The sequence below is a fragment of the Mirounga angustirostris genome, unplaced genomic scaffold, assembly GCF_029215605.1.
Source record: "Mirounga angustirostris isolate CCGP_5_RB_7025 unplaced genomic scaffold, mMirAng1.0.hap1 SCAF_12, whole genome shotgun sequence".
NCBI classification, from domain to species: Eukaryota; Metazoa; Chordata; class Mammalia; order Carnivora; family Phocidae; genus Mirounga; species Mirounga angustirostris.
Window position 1 is genome coordinate 84,126,811 of NW_026991720.1, and position 20,918 is coordinate 84,147,728.

Sequence of the window (20,918 nt, forward strand, 5' to 3'; positions counted from 1 at the left end):
TGGTTGTCTTAAAAGCTGGCAAATGGGTGATCAGGAGCTGTTAATTCTGGGCTTACATCCTGCAGCTTCTTATTATTCACGAACTAGTATGGGGAGATTGCAACTACAAAGAGAGCCCAGGGCTCCTGGGTGGCTCAGTCATTAAGCGTCTGCCTTCAACTCAGGTCATGATCCCAGGATCCTGGGATCGAGCCCCAAATCAGGCTCCCTGCTCTGCGGGAAGCCTGCTTTTCCCTCTCCCACTCCCGCTGCTTGTGTTCCTGCTCTCACTGTCTCTGTCTCTGTCAAATAAATAAATAAAATCTTAAAAAAAAAAAAAGAGCCCAAACTTCAGGTACAGGATCACCCTCCACCATCGCTCCCCATGGGGTTCAAATGAATTCCAAGCCTGCAGGTCACTTTTGCAGAAACGCATTCTCTTGATAATCTATTCAGGGTCCCATTGAATCAAATTCTCTGTAATTTTATTTTTCTTCTTTTTATCCCAACAGTCAACCACTTAAGAAAAGCTGGTTCCACATATGCAATCATTTTAAAAGCATGTTATTAAGTGAATACAGTATTGTTATTTATCACCATTTTTCAGCTATGGTGAAAGAGTGTTTTAAAGGGATATTTTTCCCACTCAGACCGGGATGAATAGCATTTCTTTTTGAGCCCCAGCCTTCACCAAGGACTTAGGGAGTACCTGTACCCAAACTACTTTCTGTCCCACCAAATCCTGGTAGAAGCTCTTTTTATTTATTCCTTTTGACCACCAATGATTTTGCTCTGTAAGCTGGGTTTGTTCCCAACTGAACCATTGTCAGTATTTTCTTGGAAACACTTCTAGAGATTAATCAGTCAGTCTCTTCTGGGTGATGATCACTAGCCATTCCTAAGGTGTATAGTGCTAAAAAGAGAATTACCTAAACAGTGGGGTCTGCTATTGGCATTTTCATTTTCCAGGGTGACCTCTTCCAGATTTTATTTCTGTAGGGTTTGCTCCACAAATATGCCCAGATGTTGAGCAACTGATGAGCCCATCTGTTTTCGAGGGTAGAACCAGAACCTTCTGTTCAGAAGCTGTTCATCATAAAGATGTATATTTATGGATTTGTCATGAGAGGAGGGTCTTTCAGGAGGTGAGGAGGAGCACATCACTTAAAAGATGGGTCCTTATGGTTCTCTGACACAGAGCAATTGAGATAACATAAGGTAGAAGAGTATTCCAACTTAGAAATCTTCATTCAAATATGTTGTAGACTTGCTAGATGAACAGCAAGATGAAAAATAGCTCATATTCCTGTCGGTACTTGATGAAATTAAAATACAATAAAACTGGTTGCCAAGTGTCTTAGTCTGCACAGGCTTTTATAACAGAATACCATAGTCTGGTGGCTTAGACAACGGAACAACAGAAATTTATTTCTCATAGTTCTGGAGGCTAGAAGTTCAATACCAAAGTGCTGGCAGATCCGGTATCTGGTGAAGACCAGCCTTCTGGTTCATAAACAAGCATCTTTTTTGCAGTGACCACACATGGCAGAAGGGGGCCTGGGAGCTCTCTGGGATCCCTTTTATAAGGGCACTAATACTGTTCATGAGGACTCTACCTCCATGACCTAATCACCTCCCAAGGTCCCACCTCCAAATAGCATCTCTTTGGGGATCAGATTTCAACGTATAAATTTGGGGAGAACACAAATACCTAGCTGATAGCATCACTTTAGGCACTGACACTGACATTCCCTGGTCTAAGGGGCCAACAGAAGACTGACAGGTGTAGCTCTCAACTCCAAACAGTGTATAAGGCCACAAGATTTAAAGCAGGCCTCCAGGTACCTGAGTTTATCTTAGCCAAATTTATACACAACTACCTATCCACTCTTGCGAGACTAAGGCAAGCTGTTACCCAAAAATGCTTTCCAGATATAAAACTCGGATACATCAGGCCCACTGGACGGCCACTGCTAATGCCTTAGTTGAGGTTCTAGATTAGCATTGTGCGGTAGAACTTTCTTCGGTGATGGCAGCGTTCTATGCTGCACTATACAATACTGCGGCCACTAGCCACATGCAGCTATGGAGCGCTTGAAGTAAGGTTAGTGTGGCTGAGGAATCAAATTTTTAATTGCCTTTCATTCCCATTAAATTAAATGGCCCCATGCAGCTGGTGCCTACACGTTGGACTGCAGATGAAACCCTGCAGCCCTGCGCTGGAGCACGGTAATGGCCTCTAGGTGCCCTCCCCGCCAGCCTTCTCACCACCCCGCTAGTCACCCTTCACACTGTTACTATGGCACTCTGTCTACAGTGACTAGTCTGATGATATCACTTACCTTTCCCGATCCATTAGTGGCTTCTCATGTGGCTGTAAAATCCATTCCCAGACCCTGGCACAACCAATAAGCCTTCCGCGGTCTGTCCCCTCCTACTTTGATCCAATGTCCCTGTGTGTGCTCATTGTACTCCCACACCCACAATGCAGACTCTGCTAATGCACGCATCTGTGCCTTTACCAAGTCACACGGCCTGTGACTGGTGCCCTCCCCATCCTTGCCCACCTGGAGAAGTCCGATTCATCTTTAAAACACAGGCTAGGCAGTGTTTCTTCTCTGAAGGCTTCCTAGACAACCCCCTCTCCCTTCCCTACCTCCTGCTTCCTGCTTACTTGACACAGTTCTTTTTTACTCACTTCTATTCATTTCCGTCCCAAACCTTCTCTTGATCTCTCCCTGCTTTTTCACTCTTTCTCCCACTTTTAAGGTTTAATCATATATAGTATATTGTATCCCTTTTAGCTGCAAGTTTTGACAAATGCATTTAGTTCTATAACTACTGCCACGGTGAAGTCAGCCCCTCCATCCACTCCCAGCCCTGACCACCACAGATTTTTGTTTTCTGTTCTAGTTTTGCCTACTCGCATAAAAATGGAATCACGCAGTACGTAGCCTTTAGAGTCTAGCTTCTTCCACTTAGCATGGTGCCCTTTCTATTCGTCCATGTTGCTTCATGGGTCCACATTGGTTCCTTTTTAATTGCTGAGAAGTCTTCCATTGTGGGGATGCACCATAGTTTGTTTATCCATTCCTTCGTTGGAAGCTATTCGGATTGTTTACTGTTGGGGTGATTGTGAATAAAACAACTATGAAACTTTTCATTTAGGTTTTAGCATGAGAATAGTTTTCCTTTCACTTGAGTAAGTATGTCAGAGCGGGGTTGCCGGTTCAAGTGGTTTCCAAAGTGGTGTGCCATATTGTATTCCCCTCTATGAGGGTTCTAGATGATTTACATCCTGTGTGAGGACTTATTTTCAGGCTTTCTCGTTGTCATTGTTGTTTGAAATTTTAGCCATTCCAGTAGGTGTGTAGTGATGTCTCATTTCAGTTTGCATTTGCATCTCTTCCCTAAGGGCTAATGATGTTGCAGGGTTTTTCATATGGCTTTTGTGCCTTCCTTCTATCCTTGGTGATGCGCTTTGTCACTCCCTGTCTCTTCCCTCTAGCATGTAATTGGTATTTCACTGTGGACAACAAAATACATTTTCAGGCTCTTTAGCCTTCCATTTTTCATTTCTCACTCATTTCTCATGTTAGAATAATAAAACTCATTTTATGATGATCTCACGTGAAATTAATTATGGAGACAATATGTCTGCTTCGTAAAAGTGAAAACACATACAGTCACTAAGCTTTAATATGCAAGGGGTGAGAAAAAAGGCACGTAAGCAGAAATTTCAATGAAGTTAAAATGTGCAGTATTGGGAGAAGAAAGAGACGGACACAAAAGAAAAACTGTGATAGCCTCCCTTTCAAATAAGGAAACTCCGGCATGATGTATTTGGCCACTCACAGGTCACACTGAAGTTGTTTTCACAGTTTGTATATGATCAAGATCTCCTCATTCCTGAACACTTTGCTTAAGGGACTTTTCATATTTAGTTTTATCCAGTCATGCAAAATTGCATTATTTTAAGTTAAAACACGATATACCCTATTCGTGGAACTTTGGCTTCTGTGGGAAACTGAAGACCCCATAAATATTCATGTAATCTTCTGGATAACATATTGAAAAGGACAGCTGGCTCAGGAGGGATCATTTGCCTGGGTTAGTATCTGTTTCCATTTACATTAAGAAAATATTGCAAGAAGTTATTATCTACCGGAGGGCTTAGGGGAATACAATGAAAAGCTGAGACTGCACCTGATTGCTTTTGACATTTACCTATTGTAACAGGGAAACTGTGTGAAGATAGCCAAGTGACTCTTTAGAAAACACAATTTCAGAAGCTATAAAAGGAAAAAGGAGATGGCAGAGATAGAATACACTGCATCTGTAAAAATGAGAAACATGACTTGTCAGCAACACCTGCTTGTAACTATCAACCATTTCTACTGGGCCTGCTGAGAAATCACTGAAAGCCAAGTACATTGATGGGTGTGAAGTCTCAAAAGGTAGTCGAAAGACACAGAGGAGAAAAAAAGTGTGGTTTTATTGAACATTTTTAACCCAATACTTGGGATTGATGAAATGTAATTTTATGATATTTTCTCAACTCTTGAAAAGAAACAGTTGGGTTTTTTTTATATTTTTATCTGTCAGGGCTACTGGAAACAATAGGACTTTTAAAGTTTGGGTACATAAATTGACATTTTTTATTTTCCAAATAGATTCCAGATCTCTAATTGGTATAATGAAACACTGATAGCAACGACTGATTTAAATTTACAAAAGATATTTCCAGTCTCTAATTAATGGTGGCAAATGATAACATGCTTATCTCCTCCCATTGCTTGGACACCAATTAAATGGGAGTAAATGAAGAAAGCAATGAGCATGAGTGGGGAAGATATTTTAAAGACAAAAATGTGGCAACTCATTTTGCAGGACAGAGGAAACCAAAAAGAGAAATGAATCACACAGATCTTCTCATTTCTTTAGAAACTCAGCAGCTCAGAACTTAAAAAGCTCGGGACAGAATGTAACACAACAACCATAACCACCAAATGTGAAATGCTCCTTTTTAAAATAGAAAACAACCAAGCAAAGAAAGAATAATGAAAGAATACTAGAGGAAATGGAGATAATCAAGGGCACAAAAGAAAGCTTCAAAACCATCCCACCCATATGCATAGATATGAGAAGATATTACAGCCCTATGATTTTTATAATAAAACTGGAATACTATAAAAAAGAATACCAGGATTAAAGAAAGAATTTTTAGAAATTGAAAATATCATAGCTGAAATTAAAAATTCAGTAGAAGGAGTGAAAGGAAGAGTAAAGGAAATCACACAGGAGTAGGACAAAAAGAAAGAGAAAGTATGAGAGAAGTGATAATTGACAGATCAACCCAGAAAACCAGTATCTAGCCAATAAGAGTTTCAGAAAGAGGGACCAAAGAAACAGAATGGAAGTTATCAAAGAAACACTGTAATGAGGACTGCCTGGGTGGCTCGGTCGGTTAAGCATCTACCTTCAGCTCAGGTCATAATCCCAGAGTCCTTGCGATTGAGCCCCACATCAGGCTCCTTGCTTAGTGGGGAGCTGATTCTCCCTCTGCCTGCCACTCTCCCTGCTTGTGCACTTGCTCTCTCTGACAAAAAAATAAATAAAATCTTTTGTTTTAAACGCTATAATGAAAGTTCCCCAAACCAAAACTAAAAGAAACAAGTCTCCAGACTCAAAAGAACCATAGCATGATGTAGCATTGTGAAACTTTAACCCAAAAAGTACAGAGACAATCTTAAACATTTCCCAAAGGAAAAGGGGAAATAAATAGATCGCATACAGGAAACAAAAATCCTAATGGATTCAGACTTCTTAATAGCAACGCTGGATACCAGCAAACAATGGAATAATGCCTGTAATTCTGATGAAGAGTAATTTTTTCAATCTGTAATTTCATATAATCTAGTATTTTAGTTAGATTTCAATCGAAAGAAAAGGTAAAGAAGACATTTTCAAACATTAAATATTGACAAATTATTTTCTCCCTTGCACGTTTTCTTAGGAAGATACTGTAGGATGTGCTCAAGCAAAATGAGAGAGTGAATCAAGAAAGGTGTCCCAGGGGTTACAGAAGCATGCATTCCACATTGGAGTGCAACAGGAATCCCCTGAATATCACTGAGCCGCAGAACTTGAGAGAAATCTACCTACCTATGGGAGGGAGGTCGCCCCCGACCCTGGGCTCAACTCAACATGATTTGAGCAGCTTTGAGGGAAACCATTAGGAAACAGACAGCATATTGTAGACGTGGGGGGAAAAGGACACAATCAGAAACATGATTCAGGGTGGGGAGGGAGGAAAACTATAAGAAAAGAAATGGAATCACAAAACCCTACAGCGAGCAATAGTTATATGGTAAGACTACAAGCAGTGATAACTGGTTTAACTACAACTAGTGATAAAACTATACTGGGATAAGGAGAGGCGGTGGGTTGCAGGATGCGGGTGCCAAATCCTCTATCACAATAGGAAGTCAATAGATTTGACTCCAGCTGACAAATTAAGAAATAGCCGTATGTTCTATAATTTATATATTTCTAAATTCTATAATTTAGAAATGTGAAGAAGAAACAACTGAAAGATTTTCAGTGTTTGCATTTGGGTCACAGAGAATTAGGGCAGAAGACTAAGGTTTTTCACTTACAATCATTTTGGTTGCCTTTTAATTTGTGCATGAATTACTTAAATTTTTTTTATTTTTATTTATTTTTATTTTTTTAAAGATTTTACTTATTTATTTGACAGAGAGAGAGATAGCGAGAGCAGGAACACAAGCAGGGGGAGTGGGAGAGGGAGAAACAGGCTTCCCACCGAGTAGGGAGCCGGATGCGGGGCTCGATCCCAGGACCCTGGGGTCATGACCTGAGCTAAGATAGTTGCTTAACCGACTGAGCCACCCAGGTGCCCCTAAATTTTTTTGATTAGAAAAGATTTCCAACCACTAGGAGACAATTACTTACTGTTTATTTTGTCCCTTTTACATCATGACATGAGTTTTGAAATTTTTATATGATTTTCTCATTTTATAGAATAATCCAGTATTTTCTAGTAATGATTTGATAAAGCTTGCACAATTAAATTATAAATAAAAGGAATCTCTTATTCGGGAACTCAATTTGTCATAAAGCAAGCAATTAACCCTTTGAAATGTAGATTTGCTTGTTTGGGATCGGGGTGTAATACCACCTCTCAACCCTGTGACTGTTTTTATAAAGGAGTAAAACAACTTGTTTTTCTGCTTTGCAGGGAAGAGACCTTTTATCATATTTTAAAATTAGTAACTCTCTAAATTTTTTTGTTATTACTGAATCAGGTTGCCGTTTGGTTATTTGTAAGCAAAACTTGCTAAAAGCTATACAATTTTACTCACGAAAATTACTCAAGGTGAGCAACATAGAACTTCCCCATCTACTCTTTGACTAGAGAATCCTGGGTTGTTGATTTTCACTGAATGATGGAAATGTGTTTCTTTATCAGGTTTTTTGTTGTTGTTTTTTTGTTTTTTTTGTTTTTTTGCGGTGTGCGGGGAGGGCTTGCAAAAAAATGCTGGATAGGGTTGACATTTGACTTAGAGGGTCAAATTTTCTGTAGTAACTTTCAGACCAAAATAGGTCAAAAAGAATGTCCCAGCTACCTAGAAATTAGAGAAGTAAAAGGTGAGTTCTTAGAATATACCATGAAATGAGAAGTACCTCTACTGAAGATAAAGGCCTGAGTATCTAGAAGTAGAACTGTTTTTCCATTCTGTCTGTTCAGCTCCTCATTCCCTCACAGGCTTACCCTCCTGGCCAGTGACAGACTTGAGGATCATGACTAATCTGAAGTTTCCTTGGCACCTGCCATTCTAATGTCTAGACATTTTGTCAGATTATGAGGGAAATATATCAAAAACACATAAATTCCTTGAGATAGGGTGGTATATATTAAAGTCTGGTTAAAGACATATAAAGAAGAACATTTGCTTTGTGGATGACTCAATAATGAGTGATTAATCACATAAAGATAATGTCCACAACAGAATTAGGGTAATATTTAGGGTTCTTGAATTAATATGTGCAAAATTAAGGATCTTCAATATGCTTAACAAAAATGATCTGGACTACCTCTTCTAGTGATGTGCCTGGGGATAAAAAATGAAGCCACAAGAAAAGCAGATTATTTTTGCTCCTTCCCTACCACCCACCTTTGTGATAATTTTCCATGGTAACTATAACATATTTTCATTTACGTCTTCCACTGAAGACACTAAAACAATGGAGCGATATAAGGAGGAAATATATTATGGATGTATCTACATAGGATCAACCACATAATTTTCAGGCCCAGTGCAATATGAAAATGTGGGGTCCTCGTTCAGACATTATTAAGAATGTCAAGATGGTGACAGTAGACATTAAACCGAGTACGAGGCCCTTTTGAGCATGGGCCCGTGTGACAACACAGGTCACACAACCGGGAAACTGGCCCTGAGCCCACCAAGTCTTTGCAAACACACAGGTCACACAACCGGGAAACTGGCCCTGAGCCCACCAAGTCTTTGCAAACACACAGGTCACACAACCGGGAAACTGGCCCTGAGCCCACCAAGTCTTTGCAAACAACAAAACCATTTTAACCCAGTCTCATGTTCTGGGATAGAACAGTCAAGTTATAGCTAATTACGATTCCTAATGCAATGCGATTTTCTTTAGATTACCAATCCATTCTTAGTACTTAGCTATGAGTTTGTTTGTTTTATAATTGGCGCAAAATAAAAGCATACAGGGGTAAGATGTAGCTGACAAGTGTTTCTTTCTGGCCATATAGTTAATACTTTCTATACGGTGCTTTCTGCCCTTGGAAACACGAGTTTGGCTGGGCTTCCAAATTGCCAGTGATGGGCTTCTCTTCCCATTCTCCCCTCTGACCATCTGCTTATTACCAACTACAGGGTAACTAAACTGTTCAACCACAAGAGAATGACTAATGGTGCTGGGAGAGGGGGGAAAATAAGTGCACTTTTGGAATATGCAGTCCTTAAAACACCAGCTGCTCGATTTTTGGGTCTTGCAACTCAGTTGGCTATGAATGTCAGGGAAGATGTTTTCATTTTTGGAAATCAAATTCCACAGGCTTTTAGGGGAAAACAAGTCCGCTTTTTCTTAATTTTACTGCCAATTTTTTAATAATATCAAACACATGTTTTTGCCACATCTTCACCCCCTGATAACCAAGAAAAACTCTTTCAAAGGACCACTCCATCACACTCCAGGAAGGGACAACATCTAGCTGAATGGATGTGTCACAATAGAACATGCTTATCCAGGACTCCTAGGAAGGAGACATGGAAAATAAGCAATTAATACTCAGCTCAGGTTTCTGAAGGCAGGAGAACAGGATTCTTCACCATGGGTTAAAGTGGTAGGAATGCTTGCTGAGATTACTCTTCTGTTGTTCCTGTACGTTCAGGGTCCATCTAGAGGTGCTAGCTAAAGGCATTATATCAGGGATTGCAGGGAGGAAAGCAAGAATTGTGAAGGTAGGAGGGACCCCGCCTCAAAAGCATCTCTCCTTTCTTCTCCCTCCATAGATTTGATAGGTCCCTGTGTGCCACCACGAGTTTTTCACTAAGAAAGCTGCCATTTAGCCTTGGATACTATGTGCCCTCTTCCCTAGAATGACCCTCCTTTCTCCTTATTGCTCTGAGTCCACATGTGGACTCAGTAATTCACACCTCTTCTCTACTCTTGTTGCCTGTTACCTTTACCGTGGAGTGGCTACTTTGTGTTGTAAGTATTCTTATATGAATCTCCCCAACTAGACTGTGGGTTTCTTGGGGCCAGATACCATGTGTTGTTTTGTTTTTGTCTTCCACACTGCACCAAACGCTAGGCCTGTTAATAAGATGATGCTCTACAGAAATGTGTTGTCAATGGAGTAACTGATCCTCTTGCCCCGAGCCACAATTCTGAAACTAGACAGTAAATCATTGTCACAGATTATCTTAAGAAAAGCAACTGGAATCTTCCACTTGAACACACACACACACACACACACACATTTCTTTTCCTATCAGGTCACAGATTTTAAACCAAAACTAACCTTCCCTGCCTCTTTAAGCTAATGGCATGTTGTATAACCTTCACAAATTAATGGAATTGTGAGCTAATGAGAGTTTAGGCTATTGATTGCCTTTAAAGTATTTACTTTTTTCACACTCATTTCAGAAAGTTCTTGCTTGTAAGTTTGACATGATTGATGCAGAATCCACTTTCTGTATCTAGTGCTTTCCTCCACCTCCATCTACAATTCCACTTTGTGGATCGATTAACAAGGAAGTAATTATGTGTAAACATGAATAAACATGAGTCACACGTTTTCCTTCTCTGAAATAAAATACATAAAAAACAACAAAGAAACATGGGGGAAAAAAAGTGTGGGGGTCCTTCCCACAGATGCAGCTGAGAATTTCAGGAAGAATCCATCACAAAAAATTTCAGAAAGAATCTATTGCCAAAGCAAGAAAAGTCATCCAGGCAATAGTCTCATCTTCTTTATGGGAATGAACCCAAGGTAGAACTCAAGAAGAGCTCATTGGTTAACCAATGGCTGAAGGAGCCTGGATAAACCATACAAAGGTCCCAGAAGAGAACCAATAGCCAAAAGGGAGGATCATTACATCCTGTAGCAGTGTGGCCAAAGACCCAGAGATTCCAGACCTTTAGAACAAACCTAGCATCCAGTCCACCTGTCTCTGAACAGCCCCACTAAAACAAGGGTGCTATGGTTGAGCAGTGCCAGAGTTAGTTCATCTACAGGAAAAAATGAAATTGAAAATATAAAATTTTATAATATAAAATATAAATGTGGCATAGTGTTTTACCCACAAAGAAATAAAGAAAAAAAAATGGGTTTCTTTTTCCATAATTTATGTGATTTGCAGTTAAAGGGGAAATTCCTAAGTAATGATACATTGTCTCCTTCCCAAATGTCAGTATGTTCAAAGCTGCATGACATATTGCAACTTTTCCCAAATATCTGTGTATCCTAAGCACACTGTGTCAAGAAGACTGGTCCAAAGGCTTGATTTATGTTGCTGCCTGACAGATGATGTCTGGAAGGCATGCTGTCTAAATGGACTATGCTCCGGCAGTTCCCTTAGTCATCAATTCTGAGAGAATTAACGAGTACCATTCATCCCAATAATAGAAACGAAGGTCAGGGCCTCTTCCGTGCTCTGTAATTCCATTAGCAATGCACAGAAAGCACTTGGGTCATAAGTTCTGTAGACCTGATAACTGAGCAAATGGAACTGCATCTTGTTTTCAGAGAGAATCCTCTGTGAGCACAACCCTTGTCAATGATTTGTTGTACATGAACGTTCAGTGTCCTTACATGTGTAGGGAAAATGCTGGTAAAGGAAACGTGAAGCTGTCTTCAGCTGCCAGGAGTTTCAAGCACTGTTTTTACTAAAGTAAATGCCAATAGAAAACAATTTTAACAAAACTATGTCAGATACTTGCAATTATGGGCAGACCTTTTTAAGTCGTGTACTCAAATTTTATGTAAGCCACTCAATCATTCTAAGTGGCTACCATAAGATTGATTTCAGTTTTCCTTATTTCACTTTAGTTTTTATTATTTTAGTTTAGTTTTTATTCTACCTGCCATGGTGAAGTGAAAGTGGCCTTGAACCCAAGAGTTATCATTATAAGCAAATGAATCTGTTTACAATGAAACTTTCATCTCAAAATCTCAAGTAGCACACTTTCCTAAGCTAAATCTTACCAGCCATTCCCGCAGTCCTCATAATTCAAATTGCTTCCAACCTGGCATGTATCAAAAAAAGGAGGGAATAACCCGAAGGATTCAAGCTATATGCATAGGTTTGAATTCTGGCTTTGACACTTCTTTGTTTTCTTAACAATAAAATGAACATGATTATTATACTTTTATAGCTACTTCACACTGTTGCCGTAAGGATTTAAAGTAAGTGCTTAGCACAGTGCCTGGAAATTAACAAATGATAACTTACTGTTTTTGTTTTTATTGCTGTTGAGCTCATAAAATTGTGTGTGTGTGTGTGTGTGTGTGAAATCTATATTTTGAAACATTTGGGATTTTATACCCAGTAGATTCTAAATGATCCTCTGTAATGGAGGGGATTAGAGGTATGGATGATTCAAAACAGCAAATCATCCAAATACCAGCTGTATGTGTTTTAAAGTGTATTTTTAAATTTCATTTCAAATGTATTTCTAATGCCCAAAGAAATGACTTCAAATAAAGGAATGACACCATGATGCGAAGTCCCAAGTAAAAGGGATCTGAGGAGCTGTCCAGTTTCCTCTCCCTTCCTCTCTTCCCCTCTCCCTTCCTCCTCATGCCCTGCCCATCAAAAGACAGTGGCCACAAAGAACCAGCTTCAAGCAAAGTTTCTGCCTCCCACTCTCCCCTGGATGAGGGCCACTGGTGAAGTGTTTGTGCCTCCCTGCTTAGAGGCAGGCTGCACTCACCACATACAAGCACTGGGTGCTCATGAAGCAAGTGCTTGCATGGGGAGAAGAGACCACAAAGTCAAGAGACCCGGTATGGTGCCATGGTTAAGAAAGAGCAAAGCCTATGGAATCTGACAGACAGGGATTCTAAATCGTGGATGGACTTTGTGACCTTGGGCAAATTGCTAATGACTATACCTCGGTTTCTTCCACTCTGAACATGTGGTAGTAATGTCATCGGGTATCTCACATGATCTGTTAAGGATAAAATTATATATATATTAATGTGGTTATAATTGTGTGTGTGCGCGCATGTAAGGCTCGAGGCAGATAATGAGAGCATCTGTATTATACTGATTTCCCTTTGAATAATAAACTCTTACTTATAAACTGGTGTTTTCCTGCAGAGACCTGCAACATCTTTTTTGGAAAACCAGAGAAAAACAAACAGGACGCTTGCCCTCATCTAACATCTATATATAATCCCCCCCACACACACATCTCTCTTTCCCAAATGAAGCTGTTTTCCTGGGATGATACTTAGGAGATACTGTTGTATCATAAGCAAACCATTTCTTCAGTTTTAGCAGTATGACGGGTTTATGCCACATAGGAAGAATTCAAGCTGGGACCTACACACAAGCACACACACACATCAGTAGTGATATCAGAACCATTAAAAAGATAATAGTCATAAAAAGAATGAAAGAAAAGTGAAAACTTACAGATCAATTCTTACACCAGGCACTGTCCTAGTCACTTTACATAGGACAACTCATTTGATTCTTGGAACCATCCTGTGAAGTCAGTGATATATTATTCCAATTTTCCTATTGAAAAACAAACTCAGAGAGGTCAGGTAACTTTCCAAGGATCACATGAAACATAGCAATAGACACGTGGGAAACCAGGGAGACCGTGTCATGTGTTGATGGTTCAGGGCAGTACTGAACTGAAAGGGGGCAAAAACAGGAACGAATGTTCACTCTCATTATGGTAGAAGACCAAGCAACTTGCAATACCTTATTTTTTAAAATAAGTTAAATGAATGAGTTCTTATTACATTTCTGCTTGAGAAGTACCTTGTCCCGAGAGCCTAAGATGATCTTTAGTATGCTTTAAGTAAGGTGGTCTCGATTAAAGCCATTGCCTGTGGTAGATAAAAAGGTGTTTGAGCTTCCAACATGATGTGTTTGACTTCAGAAACACGGGCTCAGCCAATATTTTCATATGCTATCTATAACCTTTCACAATGGAAATAGGTTCAAGGTGCTGGTTCATTGACTCACTGATTGTCCTTCCTTACCGTGGTTATTAGCTGATGTTCTGCCTTTCGCTAACACATACATAAGATTGAGAGTTCAGGGAACAGACATTCCTGGAGCATAACAAATGGTGGAGTGTCTCTGCCTCTTTACGCAGATAAATCAGTAGCTGACGTCCATGGGGAGAGCAACAATGCAGAGTCACTGACAGGTGATTTCCTGGCTGCGGCTCCCTGTCTAGAAGGGAGAAAGGAAAAGGAACAGGTTTCTAGATTGTAAACTCCTTGGGGCAGGAGGGCCGTTAAAGGACTCTGTGTGCCATTGATACCGACTCCAGAAATAGTTATCCTTACAGGCATTCACACATTTACAGTGAACAGAAGTCAACCTGCTAAAAAATCTTTATCCTCATGTACCTGGCTGTCCCTACATATATAAATAAATAACAAAAAAGAAAATAAGTTTTCATTGTTTTAAAGAGGCATATACCCTATTTGATCAATCCAATGCACATTTTCTTATTTTAGTATCTAAAAAATTATACAACCTCTTACAGTCCATGGGGTGTCAGTTTAATCAGAAGAGTTGATTTCTTTCTTTCTTTCTTTCTTTCTTTCTTTCTTTCTTTCTTTCTTTCTTTCTTTCTTTTCTTTCTTTCTTTCTTTCTTCTTCTTCTTTCATCTTTCCTTTCTTTGTTTCTTTCTTCCTTTTCTTTCCTTCTTTCTTTCTTCCTTCCTTCCTTTCTTTCTTTCTTTCTTTCTTTCTTTCTTTCTTTCTTTCTTTCTTTCTTTCTTTTTCTTTCCTTTCTTTCCCTAAAACAAAAGTAGGTCGTAATGGCGTCTTAGATTTGATGAAATATATTATGCATCAGGCATCAGCAAGATCTCAGCACCACTTAATAAAGTAAATCAGAAAGAAGAGGTAAGATTTGCAAATTGCATCAACTTGAAACTGAAACTTAGTAACTGATGGGAGATTGAGCATAGCTTCTTGACCAGCTGCCAGCCCATGTTAATATAGATTTCTTTCCTTCCCTGTTTTCTTCTCTCAGTAAAATGGAAAAGGGTAGAAATTAAATTCTTGGCATTTATCGTATCTTTCTGAAACTGTGGATTATTGTCTCTATGGTATGAGCTCACAATAGTTTATGCCTGCAGTTCTCAAAATTTTGTATGTCTTGAAATGTCTTGAGGAGCTTCTTAAAAATTCATGATTCTCACCTGCTGCCTAGACATTCTGATGGACAAGGCTGGGGTAAGGCCCAGAGAGCTGTACATTTAATCCTCGGGTGATTATGATGCTTGGAAGTGTGAGAACCCCTGGTCCATGTATTTGGAGTTGGTCCATCCAGTTCCACTGCACAGGGCCTGAATTTAGAAATTCTGACCTCACAGGACCCCCTTTCATAGGTGTGATTATGATTTCAAAAGGCAGATTTACTGATGAAAGGAAGATTTATTCCATCGCATTGTTTCCTGTGGGGCTGGGACTCAAAGATAGAAGATGTGTTGGGAACACCCCTGATATCTGATTCTGTTGGGGATTGTTCTAGCTGTGCCCCATAAAATCGGACGCATCATCGATGGGAGTCCCGCAGATCGTTGTGCAAAACTGAAAGTGGGAGACCGGATCTTGGCAGTGAACGGCCAGTCCATCATCAACATGCCTCATGCAGACATCGTGAAGCTCATCAAGGACGCAGGTCTCAGTGTCACCCTCCGCATCATTCCTCAGGAGGGTGAGTGCCTGAGCCAGGCTGCCATCCATGGAGTGCCAGAGTGGCCAAAGTGGAGTCTTATTTCCACATTTGCAAAAATGCAGATCCCATTTACTCAGTACCAGTTGCATTCAGGGATCAAGCTGTGTGACATTATAGATAAATAGTGTGAATCCCAAGACACTGGGTTATTCAAATCATCCCCTGTTAACCCCGGGAGTACTGTTTTTTTTATGATATTAAGCCAGAACCCATTTAACAGAGATGATAGAGTCACAAATCTGAACAAGAAAAAAGAAAAGTATTCATGTTAACAGTTAAGCTCTGGAGGATTCTTCAAAGTCAGATTGATTTTTGAAAAGCTTGAGGAAGTTTTGTGGTATAAAGAGAGCTCATTTAGAAAACATTGCATCTGATAAGAATTTTAAATTCCCACTTAGTCTTTTGAATTTCTCTGTATAAGGACTCCCCCCTGAGGCTTGAAGAGTAGTGAGCATCACAACTCACAGCCATGCCTTGAGGGCCACAAGGATCTAAGTACCCATTCACCATAAAGTCACCGTTTCCAAACACAGGGGGTTCATTACTGGTTTGTAGCTGTTGACTCACTAATGACGTTCCAGAACGCAGTCCCTGGAGCTCACTGGTGAGTGGATCACAGCATCCCCCATGGAGAGGGATGGGTTGGCCCAAAATGTCAACAGTGCTGAGGTTGAGAAACACTTCCAGGGGAAAAGAAATTTTAAAATTTGGGCTGTCAGAGAAGAAAGGGGAAGAGTGGCTTGTAAAGGAATAGATTGCCTCCTTTTGATCACCCAACCAAATAAAAAGAACAGAACAAAACCTGTTATTTGCAGACACCATTATGTCTAAAATAGTCGATAGAAATTAACTCTAAGCAAGATTGCTCACTAAAAATCTGACTCGCTTTTCCATTTTCTCCAGGCTGAAGTATGTCTGTCCTGTTTCTATCACATCATACACAGATAATTTCAGTTGAACATGTGATGCTATTACAGGAAAATCCGAGAAGCTGTTTTAACAAAGAACAACTTTATGAACATTCTTCTGTCCAATGTTCTTTTTTTTTCCTGAAGAACCATGGAGTTCAGGGGGTTATTAAACAATAAGACTAACAAGGAACTAGAGAGAAGATTGTGAAAAGCATTTATTTCGGTTATATTTAGTTCCTTATCCAAACTTTGGAATACCAGTAGGACTTGTCATTACAACCAAAAAGTAGTGGCTTAAATGTTTTCTGTCAGGGGGCAACACTGGAAAAATGGAATATGTTTTAAAGCTAACTCCTTTGGATTATTTTTTCATTGTTTTAACAGGTTTTTTTTTTTAAATCGTAATCTTTTCTCCAGACAAAATGACAGGAGACTCTGTTTATAACCTTGTTCGGCAACACTTATAACTAATGACATAATACTAATTCTGGGAATGGTACTGGAACTTGATTGGATAATTGATAAGTTTAACCTGCCATCTTAAAGTCTAATGGAAACTGAAATGACCAAAGCCTTGAGTCCTCTGAGGCGGCAAAGAGTTACCACCTCTGGCCACCTCTTGCCCTTTATCAGATGCCAACCTGACTTCATTTGCCACTTTGGCTCCCCTTTGCAGAGCTCAACAGCCCAGCCTCGGCGCCCAGCTCAGAGAAGCAGAGCCCGATGGCCCAGCAGAGTCCTCTGGCCCAGCCAAGCCCGGCCACCCCCAACAGTCCTGTTGCCCAACCAGCTCCTCCTCAGCCACTTCAGCCACAAGGACATGAAAATAGGTAAAGTTTCCCCTGGCTTTTCTGACTCGGAGAGGTGAGGGGGGTGGGGAGAAGGAGAGTTTGGGACAGGACAGGACACAGGCAGAAGAGAAAGTTCCATAAAGTAGAAATCGCTATGTGCGCTTTTCTGTGATTTTGAGATTGTATGTGAGTCACAAGTGTGATTTTATTAGCAAATACAAGTATCTGTTCTTCACATTAAGAGAACGTCTCCTGAAGAAGTGACGAGCAATTATCGATCAGTCAGGGCTAACTAAGCTGAAGAGCACATTGAAGAGAGTCCCAAGTGAAGAACATAGACAAAGGCCCTTTGGCAGGAAGGAGTGTGCCAAAGGTCAACGTAGTGAGGAAAGAGGTCAGGGAACATGGTTTGAGATGAAGCCAGTGAGAGTGCTAGGGGCCCATCTACAGGGTCTTGTAAGCATGTCAAAAATTTCGATCTTAAGTGTGGTGAGAAGTCATTGGAATGGGTTTTATGCTGAAGAGTGACATCACTGGATTTGCTTTCCAAGGCCTCTCAGTTGGCCACCCGGAGAGCTAACTGTAGGCTGGTCAGGGTGGATGTAGGTTATTCAGCAGTTAGAAATGGCTGTCCTGGGATCAATGAAGGTGGTGGCTCAGAGAATAATGCTGGTATGGAGAGGGGCAAGTGTGGACAGACTTGTAAGCATTAATAAACGTTAGCATTTTTTACTGCGTTTTGCCTTATATCCTCCTACCATGATCTAATGAGGTTCTTCCATTCCACATCATGAACTAATGTAAATAAGGCACTTGGAACTTCCAGGAGAAAAGGATGCCCTATAAGGCACTTGGAACTTCCAGGAGAAAAGGATGCCCTATAAGAACAGCACTGTCTTCTTATTGCGACTCGTGTGTGACAGGGAACCTGGGTTAGGTTGAGCCATTAAAGAAAGAGATGAAGACACGTTCCCATGCTGTGTCCCCTCTCTCAGAGGAGAAAAACAGAACAACCCACAGGAACATCTCCGTGTATAAAACCCCCACTGGTCTTTTCCATAATTCTAATGTTTTCTGAACATCTGCTTCCCAGCTCCTGCCTCCCGTGTTGGTGAAGATGAAGTGAGACCCAATTTCCAAGTCCCAGAACTCTGTGGGTTCATCACTCACACAGTTGCAAAACAAATATTTTCCCTCTGCCACAGGTGTTATTTCCAGAAAGCCCTGCTCCCTCTACTCGGAGCTCCCCCCTTTGCTTTCATGGGAAGGGAAATGTCTGTTGTCCTCAGCTGCGTATGGGTTTAATCTATTTCAGGGAAGGAAAAAGACTTAAGAACATAAAGCAAATGATAGGGAGGTAAGAATTTGACCACCTGTAAAGGAGTTAAGTCCTGGGTGCCTCAGGAATAAGCCACCGATGTGTTCGCTTTCACTATGTGCTGTTTCACCAGATTGTGCAGGCTTTCCCCGGGACCCCCTTCAGACTCAGGAGGAAGGGGCTGAGTGCCCGCTGTCTCTGAACCAGCTTCAGACTCTTCTGATGGCTCTGCCACTGTCTGCTAATCTCCCAGCCACAATTCCATCTCACTTTTCCAGAGTCAGACTCCCCTGGACGTGGGCTCTTGCTTCTGGCTTTGGGGTTCAGTGGGGAGAATAACACTTGGGCGAGGTCACGATTGTTCCCCAACTGCCACTAGCTCACAAGTGGGACTCGTTGGCCCCTAGCAGAGAAGCAACAGTCTTCGGAATATTTTTTGTCCTGACTACAGCATAAAATGTTTCCTAATCCGGGATTAACAGATTGACCTGATTCAAATTTTTATAACTCGGCAACGAATTTTCCCAGAGTTCTTAGCTATTGTTGCTTCACTAATATTAAAAGCCTGGAAAGTGCCGACTCCTAGAGGGACCCTTCTTGACACCCTGGTTTCCTGGCTTCACTGTGGATTGTTTAGCAGGTGGCTCGTTTACCTATGAATGAAGAGATTGATAATCTTACAGATTCCAGAATCATGTTCCTAGCTGCATTTAAAGATGGTCAGGGTATCAGGAACTCTTTGCCTTTCTCTAGATCGGGCTAGAGATGTCTCCAAGATAGCTTGTATGCCAAGCATCCGGGATGCGTCTCCTATTAGTTCATTTGTACAGGAAGTGCCCCCCTACCTCCATGTCAAATCAAGCCAGGTTCCCCGGGAAGGTGGGAGAAAATTAAATGGCAATCTGCTTGCAAATTTTTGTCTTATAATTAAGGATGACTGAATATTTTAGCCCATCTTATTTACTCTCAGTTTGGCTTCCTACTGACACCCTGCCCACCTCTCCTTATTTATCTGTCCCTTAACATCCTTTTGGTATATGCTCAGGAAACAAAACAGTTTTAATATGGACATGAGCAAAACAGGAGAAGCATTTGTTGAAAACAATGAAAGAGGCACTATGTAATATATTTCAAAACAAAGTATAAATAACAGAGTTCACCTTCCCGGGCAAGGGCAATTAATATCTGGCAGTGTTTTACACGGCAAGGTCAGTGGAAGGGCATTGGAAATTGACTTCTTCACAGACTTCAAACCCTAGATGCTTAAGGCTGGATGGAATTCTTAAAAGGCCCACATGAGGCAAAATCCCACCACAAGATTCCCTACCACGGGCAGTGTTTCCTGGTTCTGGAACTTGCTCATACCTTAAAATTCTGCTAGAATTTACCACTAGAAATCTGGTTTTATTATCTCTAAAATCTCTTTAATAATGGAATTAATAACTACAAAGAGTTACACCAATGACCTTCTTTCATGAGTAAAGGAAGTTTAAAGAGGCTATATTTTTTTCTTAATAATCTTGAGTTTTCCTGAAAATAGTGTTTCACACGTTCAAGGCCACATAATTTTTGCCCAAGCCAGGGTATCGTTCACTTAAAAGTTAGTAACGCTCGTAAAAAATTAAGTATATCTTCCTTATTAAAGACTCTTCAATGTGCAATTCAATGTAAAATCCTGAGCCTCGGCCCTGGGGTCAAATGCAGGGGGAGCACCAGGAGGCCGGCATGGCTAACAGCCGTTGCATCTTAACAGGTCCTGTCTGGGGCTGTTGCGGAGTCTTTGGGGAGACTCTACGTGTCACCCTCTTTTGCTACACCTCGTGATGCATCTGGTTGGAAAGGGGGCATGGGACGGCTCTGGCATACCCCTGCCACCCGGATCGTGAAAATAAAGTGACGTCTGATCCACCAAACAATTTTCTAGGAAGGCATCAACACATGCCAACAAATGCTGGCCAGTTGGGCTCCTTTTGTTTAACTCATGCATTTGTGCAGTTAAGCATCGTATTCAAAGCCTATTTAAATAATTCCATTCTCAGCATGCACACTCGCAGTCCGGGAGTGGACACCTTGCTGAGGTATAAAGCAAAGCCCAAATTGTGCAGTTCCCAATGTGTCCCATCTGCAGGGTTGAGTAACAAACGGGACCTGCTCAAAGTGTTGATTGAAATAACAACATTACTGACCCCCTTCCAAAAGCCCCAAATAAATACATCTATGGCTGGACATTCTTAGTGTGTCCTCATCAAATATTAGATTGCACTAATGGCAGTTGTTCAGGTGAGTGATTTTTAAAAATATTTAGTCATAATCAGCATCAGTGAGACCATAAGCCAGTAAAAACAACAACAAAAAATCTGGTTTTAAAGATAAAAATTCTACTGGTTTTGATCCTGTTTTCCT

General features: G+C 40.7%; 1 protein-coding gene across 5 annotated transcripts in view; it reads left to right on the plus strand.

The window, feature by feature from the left end:
• The window catches only part of MAGI2 (membrane associated guanylate kinase, WW and PDZ domain containing 2), a 1,357,869-nt gene that overhangs the window by 1,209,914 nt on the left and 127,037 nt on the right, over nt 1-20,918 (plus strand). For all 5 annotated transcript variants that reach the window (XM_054505318.2, XM_045864809.3, XM_064575358.1 and 2 more), the window contains 2 exons: nt 15,289-15,474; nt 17,083-17,236. In XM_054505318.2, coding sequence (XP_054361293.1) covers nt 15,289-15,474; nt 17,083-17,236 — 340 coding nt within the window. The remainder of the gene's footprint in view (nt 1-15,288; nt 15,475-17,082; nt 17,237-20,918) is intronic.